Genomic DNA, 20971 nt, shown 5'->3' with positions numbered 1-20971 from the left:
GGGGGAGAAAGATTGAGGTTGCAAAGTCCAGAAGTCAGAAAATGCCAAATTTATGGTTGCTGCTACAACCCTGTTTTTTTTTTTTTTTACAATTTATTTATTTTTCTAACCCACACAAGGAATGAGACATAAGTCTGCTGAAAAAATTAGGTTATGATCATACACTGATCTCGGAGGCAAGCATAACACAGACAAAAGCTTGTTGAACTGTGGGTCTTCTGGCAGATTTGAAGTGAACCTGCCACAGTGTGTGGTACTGGATTTACTTTGCATTCAGACTTTTCTGACATGCTGCTAAAATTTTTCAAGAAGCATAAGTGAGAGTAAGAAATTACAATTTTTGAAAGTTTTGAATGTTATGCCTGAATTAAATAGGATGGTGTTCTTTTAGTTCTATTCAGTTACTTGCATCAAAAGATCATGAAATTAAATTTCTGATTTTTTTTTTTCTTGATAACTTCTTATATATTTTAATTACACTAGTGAATGTTTGACTCCTTTATATTTACTGTGATGGAGAGGTTAAAGAAATATTGATGACAAACTATATAGTTCTTGTGATTGTTTTGAGTAATTGATAGAAAATGACTCCTTAATACTCATCACTTCAAGAAGAAATAACATCGGCATAGTAATGAAGCAATATTGCTGCTAGGGTAAGCACAGGCTGTACAAGTATTGGAATCCTGGACTCTTAGCCCAGACTAGTTGTTTGTGTTGACGCTTTCTTCCACATCTCCACTGCTATCCGTAGTTGAACTAAATTAGCAAGAAATACTGAGTATGAAGTGTGTTTGCTTTTGTGGTCCTAAATTAAGCGTTGATTTTTGTCCTATAGTGATAATGAAATTTGGAGTTTCTGCTTTGCTGTGTCTCTACAGTATTGTCAATTCCATAACTCTCAGTAAAAATGAGGCAAATAGAAATAAAAAGCATTTTAACATCTTTTATTTCAAGAGGCTCTTTTCTTCTCCTTTTATGCAAACTGTGGTCTTTAACAGAGTCTTGCTTTCATGCTCTGCTTACTTATGTGTGTGTTGGAGAGGGGAAAGAGAGAAGATGGGATTTCAACTCTCTACTCAGGCAGAAGATGCTGGGTGGAATAAGGGAAAGAAGATTAAGTTATTAGGCAAGTTGAGGTTACAATTTGAATAGGCTGGTAAAATTGGAAAAATTGAGACAATTTATAATAGCTTTACTGTTTAAATGTTAATAAATCAGTACACATTTAAACAGACTGTGTATGCATACAGGCAATTATTGTAGAGTAGTCACCCCAGCATAAGTGCAGAGCCCGCGCTACAATAACTTGTCTGAGTAGCAATGGCTTTGATTTATTCAGAGTCAGAGAAATAATAGCAACTAACTCAGATTGCGCATTATCATATTTTAATGACACCGTTTAAATATTTAAAATGCCATTGGCTTGGTGCTTTCTTGAGGAGGATTCTGAATTCAACTTTATAGTTGAAGAACTTTATTTTGTTATAGAGTGTTACTGTACTGAAAGCTTACTATGGGTGTTTTTTGCTTGTGTTATACGCTTGTGCAAGGCTTAAACACCTATTGGATTATTCTATTTTCCTCACCCTTAGAACAATTTTGTATTTCACAGATAGGCTGATGCATTTCACAATACTACGTATTTTTTTTTTTCAGGGCTGTTACAACCCACCAATTTTCCACTGCCAAAAAAACCCCACCAACAAACCACAAAATAACCCAAACAAAAAAACCTCAATCTTTCCAATCTGCCCTCAAAGTGGCAGTGTCTCATCATGACCAAAAGAATACTAATAGTGTGTTGAGTTTCATGATCGCTATTTTATAGCTAAATATAGTACTTAAATCTCAGAATGTAGGGCTTGATGTTTTTTTTTGTTTCCCTCTCCGCCCCGCCCCCAAATAAATGCTAGTCAATAGACGCTATTATAGACCATCTTTTGAAAAATAGTCATGAAAATACGAAATAGTCATGAAAATACCAAAATACTATTGTATAGTACAGCATATTTTGTCATATATAATCTTTCCATTCTCAGTTTTTCTACAATTGCTACGTAAATTGCAGTGGTTCCCTGGTCACTTCAATGCAATATGAACTTTACCTTTGCCAAAAAGGGTATTCCACCTTTTATTCCTCGTCCTTATTGACCTCAAAGGTGTTCTGTTCTGCCCTGACTGCTTTCTGCTATGTGCCTTGTGCCAGCAACAGTATTAAACTCAACAGTAAGATCACGTGGCAACTGCTTGTCTGAAAAGTAGCCCAGCAGAAAAAAAAACAAAACAAAACCAATTTTGGGCTGGATCAGTTCCTGCTAGGACACTGTGTGTGTATAAACACCAGTGCCAGAACAAGGAAGGTGGTAGAAATGATGGGTAAGGCAAGCTGGAATGTCCTTGTTGCTGAAAGCACAGCCTTAGGAAGACTGATTAAAGTAGCAAAGTAATCACAGCTTTGGTTTTGAATGTGAGTGATATTATCAAGGGAGAAAGCAGAAGTCTCCGAATTTTTTTTTTTTTTTTAAATATGTGTATTAGTATTTAATACCCACAAATTTCACTTTTGGCTTTTCTACAAGATTTGGATTTTTTTTTTTTTATAGCTCTATAGAGAACTCATGTAAAGATGCTAAGTTACTATAGAAAAATAATTATTCTTTCTGTGCTGAATTAATGGAGTGCAAAATCCCTCTAATGACCTACTGAAATGTTTCTTGCTAGTGTCAATTAGTTCTCAAGCTGTAATGTGGAATGGGTAGGAAAATAATCATCTATTTTCTCCATGGCCAAAGAAGCAGAAATATTTTGGAAAAAATCTAGCATGAAGAAAATGGATTGGCTGATTTCAAGTGATATGAGAACCCTGCCAAATCCCACAAGGGGGGATTTACCAGCAGATTACCAATGCCGGACTGGAATTGTGGTGTCTGCACTGACTGATACATTTGATTGACATAGTAAAAACTTCGATGTTTTGTCCACTACTAGAGTTTGGCAGACTTAATCTGGTCCACAGGACAATGTTAAGTTTTTTTTGAACTGGCAAAAATTTCTGTAACTATAGAAAATATTAAGAAAGATAAAATCAGTGAACTGAATGTAAAGAGGAAAAAAGTTGTCCAATGGCTTTGCTTACTTGAAGAACTTAAGTAATACCAGTTCTGTTAGTCTGTTTTCAGTAAAAGTACAAAAAATTTGCTGACACCTGCTTTGAATACTTGCAGAACAGAATTGGCTGATTTATTATATATAAATAGCATTTAATTTAACTGTTGGGAGGGATGTTTTAATATAATTGTGTCCCTGCATAATTTTTGATTAACATACATGAAATTGTTCATGAAATTAAAAAAAAAAATCTACTTTAGGACATGTATACCTCCTGATGTTTGCTAGAAGCCATTCAAATCTTTGAAGACCTGTTGTATTTCATGTATTCATGCAAGATCTGGAAGTCAGAATCTGTTTTAGATTAGATGATTAAATCCTAATATTTTTCTGTAAATTTATAATAAATAGTAATAGTACAGCGGTACATATATGGTAAAACCTTTATAATAGCAGAAGGACTCCAGGTGAGGCAGCGTTTTGAGCTGACACTTCTCTGTATGGTATTCGGCTGCTCTGGTATTGCTGTTAAACCTAACCCTAAAGAAGTCTTTAAAAATTCTGTCATAATTTTTTAAAAAATTTTTATTCTTGATGTAATGAAAGAAAGTATTTTTAAAGGTATTTATAGGAAATAAAAAGGTTTTTATAGGAAAATATAAGATTCAGAAATCCCATCGTCTTTAAGACTGAGCTTGAGAAGAAATGCCATGAAGAAGCAATGACATTATCTCTACTCTAGTGTCACTGTATAGTTATATTTCCTGTGTCAGAATTTATAGCAAGGAAAACAAGCAATTTGAAGAAATTAAACAAGTAACAGTGTAGTGAAATATGCAAGTAGTGAAAAGGTGCATTGTCCCATACATCTGCGATTAAAACAAAACAGCTGCAGCCACAGACAAACTTGTAAACATTTGTATTAAAGCCAGATGCAGACTAATTTGATTTGATCAATGGTTCTAATACTGTGTGAAGTAATACTATTTTTGAAAGATTGCTCAAATTAGTGATGTGATTAAGAGCATTTTTATGTGCTTTGCTGAATAGCAAATGATGGTTGGCATCTTAAGCGTGTTGCTGAATTAGTGCCACTATGTACATGAGTTTTAGATCTAAATGAGCAAAAATACACACAGAAATTCATCTTTTTGTCCCTTCTCTTTAGATGAACTTCGTCAAGCTATCGTGGCCATGATGAACAGAAAGGATGAACTGGAAGAACAGAATAGGTAGTTTTCTTTTTCTAGTCAAGAGGCACTGTAATTTAAAAAAATCAGTTCTCTAATACAAGCTGTCCTTTGTGTAAAGCTATGCATAATCTTTGTGTAATCTTTTTGATGTATATATTATTTTTCTGTGAAAGGTAAGCTTAATACTTCAATATTCAACTGTTGGTACTGAAGAGTAAAGTTTGCAGGTCAACTTTTTCCTTTGAATTCAAATCACATATAACTCTTTGTATCTTGGGTGCTTTTGCCAAACTAAAACTTATAGCTAAAAGATGGTTAAGATCTCTTAAGATAGCTTTCCAAATGAGTAAATGTTTGTCCTTATACAAATATTCAGAAAATTTCCTTTTTTCCCCTTCCGGTGCAGAAGTGATGTAGGATGGCTAACAATGTTACGCTGAAAGTGGCTGTCGTTTGTGAGTGTCTTTATGTTCACTTGGGGCAAAATGGTGATGTAAATTTAAAATGCTATCAAACCTACTTTGTATTTATTTAGTCTATTGGAACACGTTATTGGATGAATGAAAATACAGATGTATTCAAGACATACTGTTGTTATGCTGTAGTAGGGCTATTTTGGTAATTTACAGTTTTCTATAGATACTTTAATTTGTTTTGTTTTGTTTTGTTTTATTGTCGAGACTACCAGGATCCCATTTTCCTGCCTCTTATCCTCCCATAATTGCAAGTTATTGCCCCATTCAGCTTTGCGTTTTTTGGCAGAAGGACCAGGATGCTTTGGGTTTTACCATTATGCATCATGCTGACCTTTGCTATCTCACCAAAGGTTTTACATAGAGCGCTCTGGCAGTGCTCTCAGTAGAGACAAGACCCCTACCTGTCTCCTGCTCTTGCTAGTAAATATATTGCTTATAGATTATTCCTGAGATGTATGGACTTGCACTGAAGCACTAAAACCAGATTATAAGTTGTTTTCTGTAATAAATTCTTTCTGCATCGTGGTACAGTAAATGCCATAATAGGTTGTGCTTTGGGCATGTTGATGAGATTGTAATACAAATTAATAATAAGCACTTACAACTGTTTTGATTGGGTCCTTTTTTCTTGTAGCTTTTTATATCTTTGTATAATCAAATCAGGTGAATTTATTACATTGAATAATGCATTTTTTAGGATGACATTAATGGTATCATTCAGGCAACCTACTCTGTGATTCGTAGAGTATTCTCTAATTACTAGGTGTTTGCAGTGTTTTAACAGAGGCTGCTGCCTTCTTCCAGATCTCTGAGAAATCTGCTAGATGGAGAGATGGAGCATTCTGCAGTGCTAAGACAGGAAATGGACAACTGGAGAAGGAAAGTAGCAGAACAGGAAGAGCGACATGCCACAAAAGTCCAAGCATTGGCACGGTAAGAAGTGCTGAAAGTGTCATAAAAAGTAACAGCAGTGGAACAAGGGAGTAAAAAATTCTGCATACAAGAAAAAATAACTTTCAAGTAGTTTAGTTTTCAGAAGAACGTAAGTGATTTAGGACTAAAAATCCCATGGACTGAAAAAAAACCTTTGGAAGATTTTCTGACAAATTTAGTGGTTTTGTGGTTTTTTTTTTGTTAAATGTTAACAGTAAGTGAGAGTTTAAAATATTAGTAAAACCACTATTACAGCTCCAGAGGAAAGAATATTAGTGAACTGAACTTATGACAACATCAAGTTTAATTTTGAAAAGTAATTAGACTAATATTAAGAAATACAAGTCATGAAAATAGCAGCAGTTAGATAATGAGACCGGATACAAAGGAATACATGTATGTGTAAGGTAAATGTAAGAAGACTTCTCTCTCTTCATACATCTATTTTGTCCACTCCTAACCCCCCTCCCTTTTTATTTTTTAATTCATTTTTTTTTTCACTTGATGTTTGGGAGATTCTTGGTATAGCTGTCTGCCCAATCTAGAACAAATCACAATATCAAGGTCCTGTTTTTTTTTTCTTCTACTGGCTATATGATACTCTTAATGTTGTTCAAGTACCTAGCACTGTCTGCAAAAATCTGATACAGCTTTTAAATATAAGGGAGTGGGGAGGGGAACAGAAACACCATGTCGATGTTGATTGTGAACAGATTGATGTTGCTGACCTAGAATATTGAAAGACTCATTCCAGTAGTGGAAATGGCTGCTTTGGTGCATGTATAAAATACAGGGGTTTTTTTTCAAAAATACACAGGCTAGGCTGTTGGTATTCTAGCTCTCAGATCTGGAGCCAGTGAGGACTTGTTTTGGAGACTATTTCATTTTAAGATTACTCCGCAGTATTTCCTCTGGTAGATGTCTTATATAGTTCCACACTGAGATTAATACGGGGAGCCCTCTCCTCCCAGCAAGTTCTTACTTCAGTCAGTAGAAATTGTGCTGAGTGGTCCTAGTGTCTGGGCAATGTTGTTGGCAGTGACCCATTGGCAATGCTCTTCCTAATGCAGTGCAATATAATGTTGGCTTTCTTTGCCACAGTTTTTATTACGTGACAAGGTGAACTGACTTTCAGAAGAATAATCAACCCAACATGTCTTCGTAGCAATAAGAGAAATTAAATAAATTTGTTTAAAAATAACAAGTTGGTCTAAGTGAGCATCTCTTTAGATCTTGTTATAAAAGCTCCTTATCTACTCTTTACAAAGGTAGGTGCATGACAAATACCTGATTCACCCATATGTCACTTCAAATTCTAAAACTGTGGGGGAAGTGAGTCAAAGAAATATGAATATACAATTCCTATAATCTGAAATGTGAATATTAAATGGTGAAGTATTTGCATTGTCTCAATTGCCCTACATCACATGAATGTCGAATCCACTTATGCATATATCTCCCTCCCTCAAAGTGAGTAGTTCAGTTTGATGTGTCATCAAAAGCAGAATCAGTAACATTCTAAATACTTTTTTTTTTTAGAAGAAAGCTTTATATTTATAATTTTCAGATACTAGTTCTGCTATGCAATAAATGCTTATAAGAATCTCAGCTGTTGACACTTCACAATTGACACTAAGCACTCTGCCTGTGCATGCAGAAAACAAGCACTTCTCTCTGTGATAAGGCAAAGATTACTAATATTATTTCACATTTGGGATAGGTTTGTTGTTTATTACACATGTGAATCATTCCCAAGATCTTAGGCATCATAGGTTACTCTAGAGCTTATTTAGAATTGTAAGAAGAAAACCACACTACTACAGCAGCATTTACTTTCAAAAGTCTTAAGGTAAATCACATTTAGACAAGGGGAGGGTTAAAATTCTTTTCTTTCAGCATAGCTGTGGCACAAAGTCAAGCTGGAGGCAAGTCACTACCGGGGCCAATGTTGTTTAACACCTTCATTAATGACCTGGATCCTGGTACAACAAATTCTTGTGTCACCGGTTATTTTGGACTTGGGATGCATTTCTTTAATGATTTATTGCAACTCATTTTCTAGCACATAAGAAACTTTGCATATAGGTATTTTGGAATATAGGTTTTTCTTCTAAATTGTTTTGTTGGTTCACTTTGGACACTGTAGCTGATGCTGCTGCAATAGTAAGAGTAGTAATTTTTTTTTAATAAATAATATTTTAAACCAGGAATTTGGGCAAGCTGAAAAATTTGAAATAAAAATTTTGGAAATGCTTTTTAAGTGCTGCATAATACACCAGGTGAGTGAGAGGAAACTAAGTTTCAGATATTTTGTAATAGTGAAATCTCACTGTTTACCTTGAAAACAATTGATCACATGACTAGAATAGAAAAATTTCCTCAACTAATATTCTGAACATCTTAGGAAGAATGGAAGGAAGGAAAATAATTCAGTAACAGTCTGACTATTGTAATTTCATGAGCAAATATGCTTGAGATTATGAGAGCAGATATTTATGTGTGTCCCCAAAGCTCTTGCAAAGAATTTGACGTAAATATCTTCCTGAAGGCTTTGAGAACACAGATTTCACACACCAGTCAGTGTTGGAATGATTATTTGTGGATATCTGCAAAATTGATTTATTCAGCTGGTCTTCTAGACTCTCCAAAGAGTCTCTGGTCTACTAGACAAAATGGTAGCTTACTCAGAGAAATTTTTCTGAGTTTCCTAAGTTCTCTTTGAAAAATGGAAAAATTCTTAGATCATTTTAGTTTCAAGTAGTGGTAATCTCATTCTTCCATGTGAAATATTTGCATAGCTCTTTCGTAACAGTTATGATATTGTTTCGAAAGGACAGTCTCAGCATTCTAATTTCCTAGCCTTCCAATAGAATAGACTAAATAGACTCTCTAGTATCACTTTGTAAGCTGTTTTTTTGTTTTTCTTTCTCCCCCCTCCATCCTCCCCCTTGTCAATGAACCTTTCTTAAATTGCATGGACATACTGCCAGTGGCTTCTTGGCAATGCTAAAGTTTTTTAATTGAGATTCTTTTTTCTGTATGGAATACTATTACATCCCTTTGTGAGGCAAAGAAATTTATTGATGTTGACTGTGAAATTCGATAATCTCAGATTGCATATTCTTAGACTATATTCAGAAATGTTGGAGGAAAGCATTTTACAAAGGACAGGCTTTGTAGCAAGAGGAGCAGATAGAAAGAGAAGATGATAATGCACTGTGTAGGGAAATGGGGGATGAGAATTTGACTGTACTTTATCTTACACTTTTATGTACCTTCTGTTTACTGTACATTCTGTAACCTAATCTGCCTCCTTTTATCTAGTGTCTGTATTATTTAAGCCACATTGCTTTTGGATTTGGCATTTTGTATTAATCTGTTTTACAACACTTCAGAGCCATAGCGCTTCAGTGATGGGTGAAATGATGTGTTGTGCATCTTGAAATGATTGCATCGCTTACCTTAAGCAGCTTCTTAGAGAGAGGAAAAAATATCTCTTGCCCCTGCTTGTGAAAACTAATCTGAATATTCCTATATTCAGTGATTTTTTTTTTTTCCTGCTTAGTTAGTTGGTGACATGTCACAAGTTACAAAAACATTTTATAAAAAGACTGAGATACATTATTTCATAAGATAAACAACTTCTTCATATTTCTTATCCACAAAGTCATTTTTTGCTTTTTCAGATGTGGTATCAATACTAAGATAGAGCCCTTTCATAATTTAGATTTGAACACAGTCTATGTTGTGAAGCTATCATGAGAATAGTTTTCAGTTTATCATGCATATGGTGTTTGTCTTTCACGACAAGCACTTAAGTTTATCACATTATTCTTCTTTACAGTGTTTTTCAGAGATTGGTTTTATACTATAATCTCATTATATTGTATATAGTTCAACTGCCAATTCTATGAGTAATAGTTCTCATTTTTCTTATTTCATTTAAAGTATATACGATTACAATTAATTGTGGTCTTGCATCTCCTAATAGTAGGCTTATAGGATAATTCAGGTTGGAAGGCATCTCTGGAAGTCATCTAGCCCAAGCTCTGTATATAGATTCTACATATTCTTGCAGTACGCTGTTTATTTCAATTCATTCTCAAGATTCATGCAATATTTTTATTATTTGGAGATTTGATACCTTTATAGTATTTTGTAAAACACTAGGTTTTTATGAAGACATAGATATCTGTTGGGATTTTTTTTTGTTGTTGTTGTAAGCCTGAATTTAGAAATAAGACACATTTTAGGAGTAAGCTCCACAGAAGGATACTTGTTAGTATCTGATGTTTGTGCCAGAAACTTAATTACAGTATTCTTCAGGCGGCTATAGTTGAGATACATGAGAAACTACTCTTCTTCAAATTCTTTTCTTAGCATGCTCATTTTACAGAAGCCCTAGAGGAGTTTCTCTATCTTTTTCAAGAAGCAGTTGTGTGGGTGGGTGGTTGTTTTTTTTTTTTTTTTTTCCTGTTAAGGTATAGGAAAGTAAGTCTTATAAGGCCTCTTCCTCTGCAACAAAAATCATAACTTAAAGGTATATTATTCTTTAAGCTTTTAATAAAATTTTTGGAAGTCAGCTTTTATAAAACACTTTCTTACTGGTATTCATTTGTATTAAGAGCCAGAAATCTTATTTTGACGAACATAAGATGCATCTAATTTGACTTGCATGGTAGACCTTAATTGTGCTTGGTGTATGTATACATGCTTCAATAAGCATAACTACCTGTCACAGAAACTTTGTGGACATTACTGGAAAATAACCAACCTCCTTCAACTCCCCTTGTTCCCTTACGAGTTTTTGAAAAAGATGCTGTAGCACAAGGCAAGTGGGGGAGATTTCACCTGCGGGGCCTTGGTCCTTCTCCAAGAATACAGCAGAAGTCCCAGGAGGTGGGCTGATCCACTGCTGTGTTCCATATGAATAGCATCTCTCTTCCATGCCGTCCTCCCTTTGATGTGAGACATGCTGCTTGTTATCCTGTTACATTCATCCTCTTGAGATGAGAGTCCTTAGGGAACAGTTGCTATTTTTCCTGGCATGAATTAACTTGTTGGTGAGGATATGCATTTTTCAGTAATATTGCATGCTATCTTTTCATTCATTATATACATAAAAGTCAGGTATATGTTTCCCAAAATGCGAACTTGTTTTATGCTGCTAAAAAAAATATCATTCTTACAGTAGTTTTGATTTTCTTTAGGCAAGGTTTCCTTAAATGCTAAGTTTTAAATAATAAAATTGAGAGGAAGTATAATTATTTTTCTTCAAAATTAGGCAGGGAATTGAAGGTATTTGACAACTTACATTTATTACATACTTGATCATTCCTTGTCATTCCAGATAGCTTTCCAAAAAAGATAATAAATAAGCAAGTTTGTTGCTAAGGGGTTCTGTGGCTGTGTACCATTCACGAATATTTAAAGAAAATTTCTTTTCAGTAAACAATATTTTGTTTCTGTATTAGTATGATCAATGTCACTAAATATTGCCATTGAAAAGTAAATCCTTTACTATTAATGTTTTATTTCGTAGCTTTGGCAAACAGGATACCTTACACTAGTAATGCCAGTCAAATATTGCTGTATAAAAATAACCCTGATCATATGCATCCTCTTGAAAGAAATTTACTGAATGTTTTTACTTTTTCTGACTTTGGTTTCAGTCCAGGAGTTTAGTAGAATCCTTAAGATTTTTCCTATAATTTGTGAATACATATAGTGGTTTCTGGTGAATTTTCAAGTATGTCTGACAACAGAAATACTTACAATTTTAGGGATTTTATGAGGTGGTATATTCCATTTTAGAAAATTGATAGAAGTTACTCATGTATCACCATGTAAAGTTTTGATACTTACATTCCTCTTCTCTTTGCTTACAGTTGATATTATTGTACTGATTCATTACCATAATTAGTATTGTATTTTTCCTCTGGTTTTAAGCAAAGACACTGTTAATGGCTGAGAGTGGATAGACATAATTTTGTAATATTCTGATTTATCTTCAGGAAAAGTACTAAAGCAGAAAACTAACTACAGAGTTTAATTGTGTCTTAAGTAATTTCACTGGATAAAAGTGCTATAGAATAAAATATAGTCTGCTAAAAAAGGTTGACCCTTACTGCATTAGCTTATAAATAAAGTGTTTATTGGAACCTGGAAATATCTTTATCTGGTTTGCTTTGAGAATAGTCACAGAACTATGGAGTCCTACAGTTGCTTGAAAAAACTTCAGATGGAATGAAATTTATCCTGCTGTTATAGATGTGTGGCATTTGTAAGTTGCTGTATTTAAATGTGTTTGTATTTCCTTTGGAGAGATTTTGGAGATAAATCTGCTCTATCAGAAACTAACTTTGTATTTGTCTTAAGGAAAAAAAACCTGGGGAAATGCATATGATTTTTTCTTCGTCTTGAAGACATAAAGCTTCAAAGATGTTCTGCTAATCTGCGTCTTATGTGTACTCAAATAAAATAAATCATAAAGAGACCTGGAGAGGAGTTAAATTCTGGTTTCATAGGATGCTTTAAATCCATTTTTTTTTTAATTGGATTTCAAACTTTAGTACTTTTTCAATGTAGCTCTTAATGTGCAATTTTCTAGTTTTATAATCAAACAATCAAAGAAAAGTATGTCTTGTATCATCGTTCTGCATGAGTAATCACCAATGGTATAAAGTTTAATCCACAACACACACTAGACCTGTGCCATTTGAGCAAAAAGAGTAATTTGTGGGAATACTAGATTGCCATCCTCTATCATTGAGCTGATAAAATGTAAAGGGTAAAATGACGTATTATCACTCTGTCTTTCAGCTACTTATTAACATGGGAGAAGTGAAAAGCAGGGAAATTTGTTATAATTGAAGTTTTGGAGATGAGTGTGCTTTTAATGGCATAGTTCTCTGTCTTTGTTTTCCCATGTATTTCAGCCTGATTTTTTTTCTTTCTTTTTTTCCCTCTATCCCCTTCAACTTGTACTTACAGTCTTGTCACTTGCTCTTCAGCACAGAATGTGGAATTGTTTGGAGCACTTCAAAAAATGCTGAAACCATTGTGTTTATCGCTAGTCTCATAACAGTTAACAGTTTACTTCAAGTTAAGTGGTAAAGTTTGGAAAAGTTGCAAAAGTAAAGCTGGGCCTTCACATAGAAGTATTTAACATCCTTAACAATAGGTAGTACTGTTGGGTCAGCTGGACAAGAATTTCTGCAAATCTGACCCTTAAAATACTTGCTATTTGTTCTTCTTCTCCTATAAAATACTTGCTATGAATATCTGATATAATGCCTCTTGAAGTCATTAAAGACTTTTTAGTGAGTGCATGCTATTTTTTTTTTTTTTTAAACATGCTCTGATAAAAAGAGCTATATAAATTTGTATATATGAGGATGGGCCCTCTTTGGAATCTAGCTAAATAGTGGTAATGAGAAAGAGATGCCAAAGAATGAGAAGTAATAAGATGATAAAGAGGCATATTAGAAAATTGTGACTGAGCCATAGTATCCTGCTTTGAATTCAGTCTCGTATCAAAAACCTTAAGTGAATTAAAGTCTTTCTGAAGTTCATCTGTACTGAATCAATTTTGAGTTGATAGGCACAGTAGTAAAAAATGGAAATTTTTTTTTTGATGCTGTCTCAGTACAGACAGAAGGCACTGAGTCTATTCTCAAATGTAGAAACGAGATGATGTATGGTTATTTCATAAGAATCCTTAAAACTCAATGTATTGTAGTTGTATATGTTTCCATGCAGACATATTTATTCTTCTGGTGAGAAATCTTTTTGTCTAGCTGTCATATAATTTTTTTTTTATGAATGAATTATTTCGACTTGTTTTAATATCGTATATAGAATTAAACTGTGTTTCTGATTTTTTTTTTTTTTTTTCCTTAATCTGAATATCAGCATCCATCTCTGGTGGAAAAACTGACTTGTTCTTTGTAGTCTAGGAAATGAAAAATATCATAAAATGCATAAAATCATCAAGGACTTTGTTAAAATTGATAGTTGGGTAATCAATAATTTCTTCTCAATTATTTAGCAACCTCCTACTAAAGGATTGAATAAAATTAAGGTTACATAGTTCAGAAAACTGATTTGAAATCCATAGAAATATGAATGTAGTACCAGACCAGGGTTTTTATATATAAATATGGCATTGCTCACAACAGCAGTTAATTTTTTGTGTGTATGTATATAAAAAAGACATATATTTTGTGTGTGTATGTGTGTATATATATAGTAAGATAAGGACCATCAAACATATTTGCATGTTTTTCTGAATACTTCTCATTCTTAAATAAATTCCCATAAATAAAATGCCTACCTTCTTGTGTATAATCTGTTTACAGCTTTCTGTAATCTGTTACATATCTAGGGTTTCATAATTCCTGGAGCTTTTATTGCTCCTCTGGCATGATTTTGACCTGCCATGTTCTCTCTTCTCTCTAACCAGTTTCTTGTGTGTGATGTTATGTGCTGCACCTGTGACATCAATGTATTTCTACCCTGATATTTTCTTAATGAAGAGTAAAAGTAGTCTGAATTCACTCTCTTGCAACACTTTTTAGTTATGTTTCTTCTGTAAAACCCTTCTGTCATACTTGGTTAACTGTATGGGCTTAGACAGATAATTGAATTTTCAGACATCTGATTTGTCAGCTTTGTTTAAAATTCAGTTGGTTAGAATCCTTTGTATTTCCCCCCAAATATAAACTAAGGTGCTTAACGTTGTTAGGTCGAGCTATGATAGTACCTGGTTTGAATACTTGTACTTTCCAAAGAAAAATGAGACAGGCACAGGCACTGAAATATAACAGTCAAAGGGATTAACTTTATGGTTTTCATTTAGGAATGGTATGTGGAAAACTTTTACCTTGACTGTTGTTGCTGAAGTGCTGGCATTTTTTTACAACGATAAAGTCTGTTTCTAAAGCTGAATTCTTATTTGCTTGACATTAAATACTTGGACAACCAGTAGAATGATTATCTAATTTTATACTGACCATTCTGAATTTCCTTGTCTATTATCCCATCCTTATTTTTTTTAATCAACTGTTGATTTAGACAGACTGTGTAATTTTGCTGCCATCAATGTAGCATAGTATAGAAAAATCTAAATTAAACAATTAATGACAAGTTTTTGATTATGAGATAATCTGTTTCAACTGATGTGTTTGTGACCCTGGAAAACTAGTTTTCCTGGTACTCTGCTGTTGATGTATTATTTAATGTGTAAGTCTTTTTTTTTCATCTTGATGACACAACTTAGATAAAGCTTATTATTACAGATAGTATGTTTGTTTCCATTGAAAGGGGCTTTCCTCTATTTTGAGAAAACAATAATATTTATTTATTCTGTTCTTTTTATCAACAGAGAAAATGAGGTGCTAAAAGTGCAACTTAAGAAGTATGTAGGAGCTGTCCAGATGCTCAGAAGAGAAGGTCAAACAGTGGAAGGTAAGGATAAAATGAAGAGGGGAAAAAAAAAAAATCCATGCACAGGGTTTGTTTTTCTGTATGCTACCGTTGAGACAGAGTTTATTGGAGGCATAGGTACAGTAACCAAATGGTAGAAGTGACTCCTGGACTTGTATAAAAACTGACAATGAAAGAATAACCAGTGAACAGCCATGTCTCTGGTTTACAAGAATCTGCTTTTTTTTTTTTTTCTGATTGATCCTGGAATGAATCTCTGTAGATAACCAACCACCCAATCCTGTGCAAGCCCTGGTCCGTAACCAATGCTTCAGCCACACAAAACAATCCTAGTGTGTCTGGGGACATGGTTCATGCTTCCGCGTGCTACCCAGTATGAGATCAGCCCTCCCTCTATTGGAAAATATCAGCATCTGAAAAGATGACAGTTCTATGAGAACTGTCCCTGATGCATCTCTGACTGGGCTATTTGCTGTTGTGAGAACAGTTTTGTAATGCAGATTGATATCAAACAGAAAGAATGTTATGTGATGGCATGCTATCAAATTACTGCTGAGTAGAAACAATCAAGAAGTCTTTGCTTTCCTTGCTGAGTCTTCACCAGAACAAATGAAATAATTTACATGGAAGTGGGGTTAGCAAGAGATAATTATAAGCCCTATTCATCTCTTCCAACCATGGTAGAGTAATATCTCCCAACAGTGAAAACAACATATTTGATATCTTTTTCTTTTGAGAAAAATACTGATGTAGATTTTTGTACTTATTTTTACAAAGCGTTTTCTGGTACATGAGGTGGTCTTAGCTTTTTCTGGAAAGTTTCGTATTGGAAAAAAGTATCAGATGAAAATTTAATTTAAAAAATGATCTGTGAATTAATGTGATATTGGAACATAAGAATAATTATTTTGAGGAGAGAAAATTTAGTATCTCTAGATTATACTGTTAGTGTTGTTTTGGAGATGAGTATTTGCAGACTGAAATAGACTGTGTATTAAGACCAGACATTTCACTTTCTTTGCTAAGTTGCTCTGACTCATATGAGCAGAGAAAGATAATGAGTTAAGTTATCAGGAGTGTTACCTGTTTTTCTTCAGTGGTCAGTGGTGACAGAAGTGTCCATGACAGGATGAATTGGAGTCTTGATTCTGAATCATCTTCTGGTGGGACCTGTATTTCCACTGACTACAGAAGGTGTTTTGAGAGACGAGGTGGCTTTTCAATTGGCACCATCTGTCTCTTTTTTTTTTTTTTTTTTTTTTAATTGTCAATATTGTGGTCATATAAGTGGCAGTATGAATGAATACTACATCAATTCTGCTCTTAAGGGCTAGTCACTATACTTATCTGTAGTTTAAAAACTTCATTCATCCTTAAAAGGATTTTTGTTAGTGAGAACACATGTTTTTACTTCCGACTTTGCTGGAGTGTAGTGATTCTTATTAAGAATTATTCACAAAAACCATTGCTTAAGCTTCTTATAATAGCAGAAATTATCCTTCATTAGATACTGACAGTTTCCATGACGAGTATAATTATAGGAAAAGAAAAAAGAAATATTCCTAGGCTAGCTATATTCTGCCATGTTAAAATTATGCAAATTAGTGACTGATAAGAATAGAAACTGAGTAGGATGGTCAGATTTTATAGATGAAAAAGGGAGATGGAACAGTACCAACATTTCTAAAAATGAATACATGTATGCTTTATGCTCAAAGGATATTTAATCAGTCCACAGTAATCTTCTGTAATATTTATTATTAGTGACCAGAATAAATTTCAGCTACATGAACTATTTATAATAATTTTTCTTGTATTCTAACTTCACACATCGTATTTTTATAAAACCAAATTTTTTTTTTCTTAGCTGCCATTGGAGATTTATGTGAAATTTTTAGTAATACTGGGGCCTCTGACTCAAAAAAGTATCTCATCATAGGCATTCATATTTTTCAGATGTGAGCCTTCATAATTAAGAATATTTGCATTATTAGAAAGAGCTATTTGTACTTTTGAGTACATATATCATTGCGTAACTTAAGGCAAATTACTGAATTCCAATTGTAGTATAACTTAATGTGACTGTAACAACTTGTCTTAAGTCATTTGGTTCTTAATTAGCTCACATGCTTGAAAGTATTACAGAGTATATTTACAAGACCTGTTTTATTACTGGTTCTGAGATTGTGACAATTTTGTGAAGAAAACAGGATGAAGAAACTACTGTTTTCTCTGCTTTTGTCATTTTAAGTTAAAATTCTTGTTGGTTTCTGATATGAATTTACATACTCATAGTTTAAGGTTCTTGACTTCTAACTAGCCTTACATGTAGACAGGGACATAGAGTTCTGATCTGTTTAAACTTGGAAAACTCCCAACTGTCCTCTTTTGCGTAATGTTAGGAAATTGTCTTCATCAGGGAGACATAAATTGATATAGTTTGAATAGTTGCATACAACTAATTTCACTGCTGCCCTATGTTATCATGAGTAATTTCAACGATGTTTAATCTTCTTCCAAATGGTATCGAAACAGAAGTCTTAAATGTATAGTAGATTTTAGAACACTATGTGTTTAGACTTTCTGTGAAACTATTTTGAAAGAGTCAAAATAAATTGAGCTTCTGCTGTTATTTTTATGAATATAACCACGTTTGCTACAATAATCAGATCAGATGCTATTGAGTATAGCTTTTAAACAGTTTCCTAAAGTAATAAATAAAACCCAGCATAATACTTTGCCTTGCGGTGACTTAAAAAAAAAAAAAAACAAACAAAAAAACACTCAGCAAATATGATTATAAATAAATTGCTCAAGAATCAGAACTGTGTCAAGTTTAGAATATCATACCAGCTTTCAAAATGAGTGATCGCTGCCGTAGACTGATATTTGCTGTAGTTTGATATTGGTATTTAAGTATTTAATAAATGAGCATCCTGATTTCTCAGCCATCAGCAGGAGTTGGATGTGTACCATTTCTCAAACCTGCCAGATACAATTATATTATGTATATGAAAATGCTGATCTTAGAAGTTTCTGGCCGAAGAACTTCAAGCAAGATTTACAAGAAATAGCTCTTAAAATAGGTTTCAAAATTCACTTAAAATAATAATAAATTTCTGAAGATATATATTCTTCCTCAAAGCAAAAATCAGTTCCCAGGCTCAAGAGTATTTAATCAGATGAATCATAGTGTCTTCTATTTACCTTATAGTGGTTGTATATATAGTTTAGATTTTGAAAAATCGTGAAAGCATTTGTTAAACCTCTCTTTTATTAGGGCTTGTTTACTTTATATGTGCTAACTTGTTTTTTTTAGAAATTCATGATCTGTGAGGAGAAGTTGAATGGGACTTTGTGTAACTTGGAGAAGAGGAGACTTACTTAGAATAGGCCTTAAAGTGATCATCAAATACATAAATGATAGCTAGGAACAGGAACAGAATAAACTGTAGTTTTCATTCACTGCGGATAAGAAAAGAAGCAATGGTCTTAAACAGCAGGTGAAGAAAGTTTGATTAGCTATCAAGAAAACCTTTCTGAGAAGAATACTTAAATTTAAATACATTGTGCAGGGAAGCATGAAATCTCCATTATTGGAGGTTTCTAGGAATAAATTAGCCATTTAACTTGTCAGGAATGAAATAACTACAACTGATTCTGCTTTATGCAAAAACATGAAATACTAGATGAAATATGGAATGTCCATTCTCAGCCCTATTTTCTGTAATTTCTATATGTAAGTAGTCTGTGCAAGTAGTATGAAATGGTATTTTGGAAGAGAAGCAGAAAAAAGACTTAAGAGAGAAGCTTAAGCTTAGTTTTCAAAGGCTTTGGGTAAGAATTGCAGTTTCTACCTACATATATTGGATAGCTGTAGTCACAGAACAGCCAAATGCTTTTAGTTTGCATTTTTTTCTGTTGAGAGTACCTGTCTAAATATTGCTTACAAGAAAGTTCCCTGCAGCATTTGTATTTTAGTACTGGTAATACTGTTTAATATTACATCTTATTTTGATACTTCTAATAACTGTTTCTTTTAGAGCTATTACTTCTAAACAGGTTGTCATAGGTGTTTATGTAAGTTAACATTTTAATTTGAGGTATCTCTTTGTTTTAGTTCTGCCAAACGTTTGGAGCACTGATGGTGAATTTACTATTCCAGAGCAAAAGCAAGTAGAAAACAACGAGGAACTAGCCAGCTCTTATGAAAGAAAATTGATTGAGGTAAAGTTTGTACTGCACAAATTTTATGGAATCATAATTGTAACATAACATTTGAAGCTGTAAATAGTTACTTTGCTTAGTTGTTATTTTTTCCCCATTAGTGTAAAAGTCTGATTTTTGCTTTAAAAAGAAAAAAAAGAAAGATTTAATTTTCAGGTTTCTGTGGTTAAAATACAAATTTATTCATTCAACCTCAAAGCGTATTTAAAGCAATTCAGATAATTAAAAATACTTTTCCTAACAAGGGTACACATTTATACTTTGATATTTAAATGAAGGTTTTAATAAATAAACAAGTTCCTTAAGGCTATAACTGATGGTGGTGAAGTTGAAAACATCAGAGACAGTAGGTTTCAGGTATTGTATAAGTTGCAGTACATAATTACAGGCATTGCTGTTTTGTCAATTGAGCTTTAAGATGAGCCCATACTGAAATCTGTAGCTTTTTCTGTGCTTTCATACTGTTTTCTGATTGCCAAACTGTGTTTCATTTTTGTAGCTTATTGAATACTGCAGTATGGAAACAGATGATGGAAGCTACCAGTTCTGTTAACATGACCATGTTAGAAAAAGTTCTTAATGCAAGATTCACTTTTAAGACTAATGTAAAATTCATTAAAGAAAAAAAAAGAAAGATTAGGGTTTCATCCTAAATTTAAATACAAATTATTTCCCAGACAAAAGTAATGAAATTTAATATCTAATACCCATATCTCATATTAAATATTAAATGAACATTTTTATAAAAAGTAAAACAATTCTCTATGTCTTTCTCTTGCCCAAAATACTCTCAAATTGGATATTCATATTAACTGATTAACATGAAGATGACTAAAAATGCAGGTTTTCATCAAAGAGATTAATACACTTCTAAAACATTCATACTTGGTTATCCTTTTCTCAAAGGACCATGTGAAACTAGTTCTTTCCCTAATGCATACCTTTGGTTGGGTTCTTCTGATTCCTTTCCTCTGTTCTGTACCTATCAAAAGAATATCTTAATTAAGAACACAGGTAAAATATCTTTCAGCTTTAAAAGCATCCTCCTTAGTTCTACTAAGTTTGTTCTGCGTGTTCAGGAATTTGTTGCTAACACTTCTGAGTTTGTGGAAGACAGTGTTAGCAGTAGCGCTGATGAGACAGCAGTGGATGTAACCACTGGAAAACTTGTTGCAAATCACATCCAGAAGAGGAAGTCTGCATCTGAGTCTCACTTACTAGTCTCTAACAATATCTTCACATAGTCAAAATAGGATGTAACCCCTGTAACAATCCAGATGTATTTACCAAAAGTCATTACTCCTTTTTCTCTCCACAAATGGAAAATGTGAAGTCTTATTTTCAAAGGTTAGCCTGTGTTGTGTTCCAAATGAAGGACTAGGATAGAAACCACTCTTGAATGCTGTTCTGGCAGTTCCATTGAGCTAGAATTGGGTCTGAAAAATATTCAGACTGAAGCAGTTTTAGTAACTGTTATTTTGTGCCTAGTAGACTATATCAACTGAAGACAAAGATTCCCTGAATTTCTTGGTAGCTGATCAGGATACTGAAGTCTCCCCATGGAGAAATGACTAGCTGTCAAGA

At 33.5% G+C, this 20971-nt stretch overlaps 1 protein-coding gene across 8 annotated transcripts in view; it reads left to right on the top strand.

Moving 5' to 3' along the window:
• Positions 1-20971, top strand: part of SNX29 (sorting nexin 29) — a 145236-nt gene that overhangs the window by 31913 nt on the left and 92352 nt on the right. For all 8 annotated transcript variants that reach the window (XR_012676093.1, XR_012676094.1, XM_075165046.1 and 5 more), the window contains 4 exons: positions 4280-4343; positions 5585-5713; positions 15099-15181; positions 19281-19387. Coding sequence is in view for 6 of the 8 variants with exons in the window: in XM_075165046.1 (XP_075021147.1) it covers positions 4280-4343; positions 5585-5713; positions 15099-15181; positions 19281-19387 (383 nt within the window). In the remaining 2 variants the exon portion in view is untranslated. The remainder of the gene's footprint in view (positions 1-4279; positions 4344-5584; positions 5714-15098; positions 15182-19280; positions 19388-20971) is intronic.

Source organism: Calonectris borealis, chromosome 16, assembly GCF_964195595.1.
Source record: "Calonectris borealis chromosome 16, bCalBor7.hap1.2, whole genome shotgun sequence".
NCBI classification, from domain to species: Eukaryota; Metazoa; Chordata; class Aves; order Procellariiformes; family Procellariidae; genus Calonectris; species Calonectris borealis.
The sequence above is the reverse complement of the archived record's forward strand: the minus strand, read 5'-3'. Positions and strand labels throughout refer to the sequence as shown.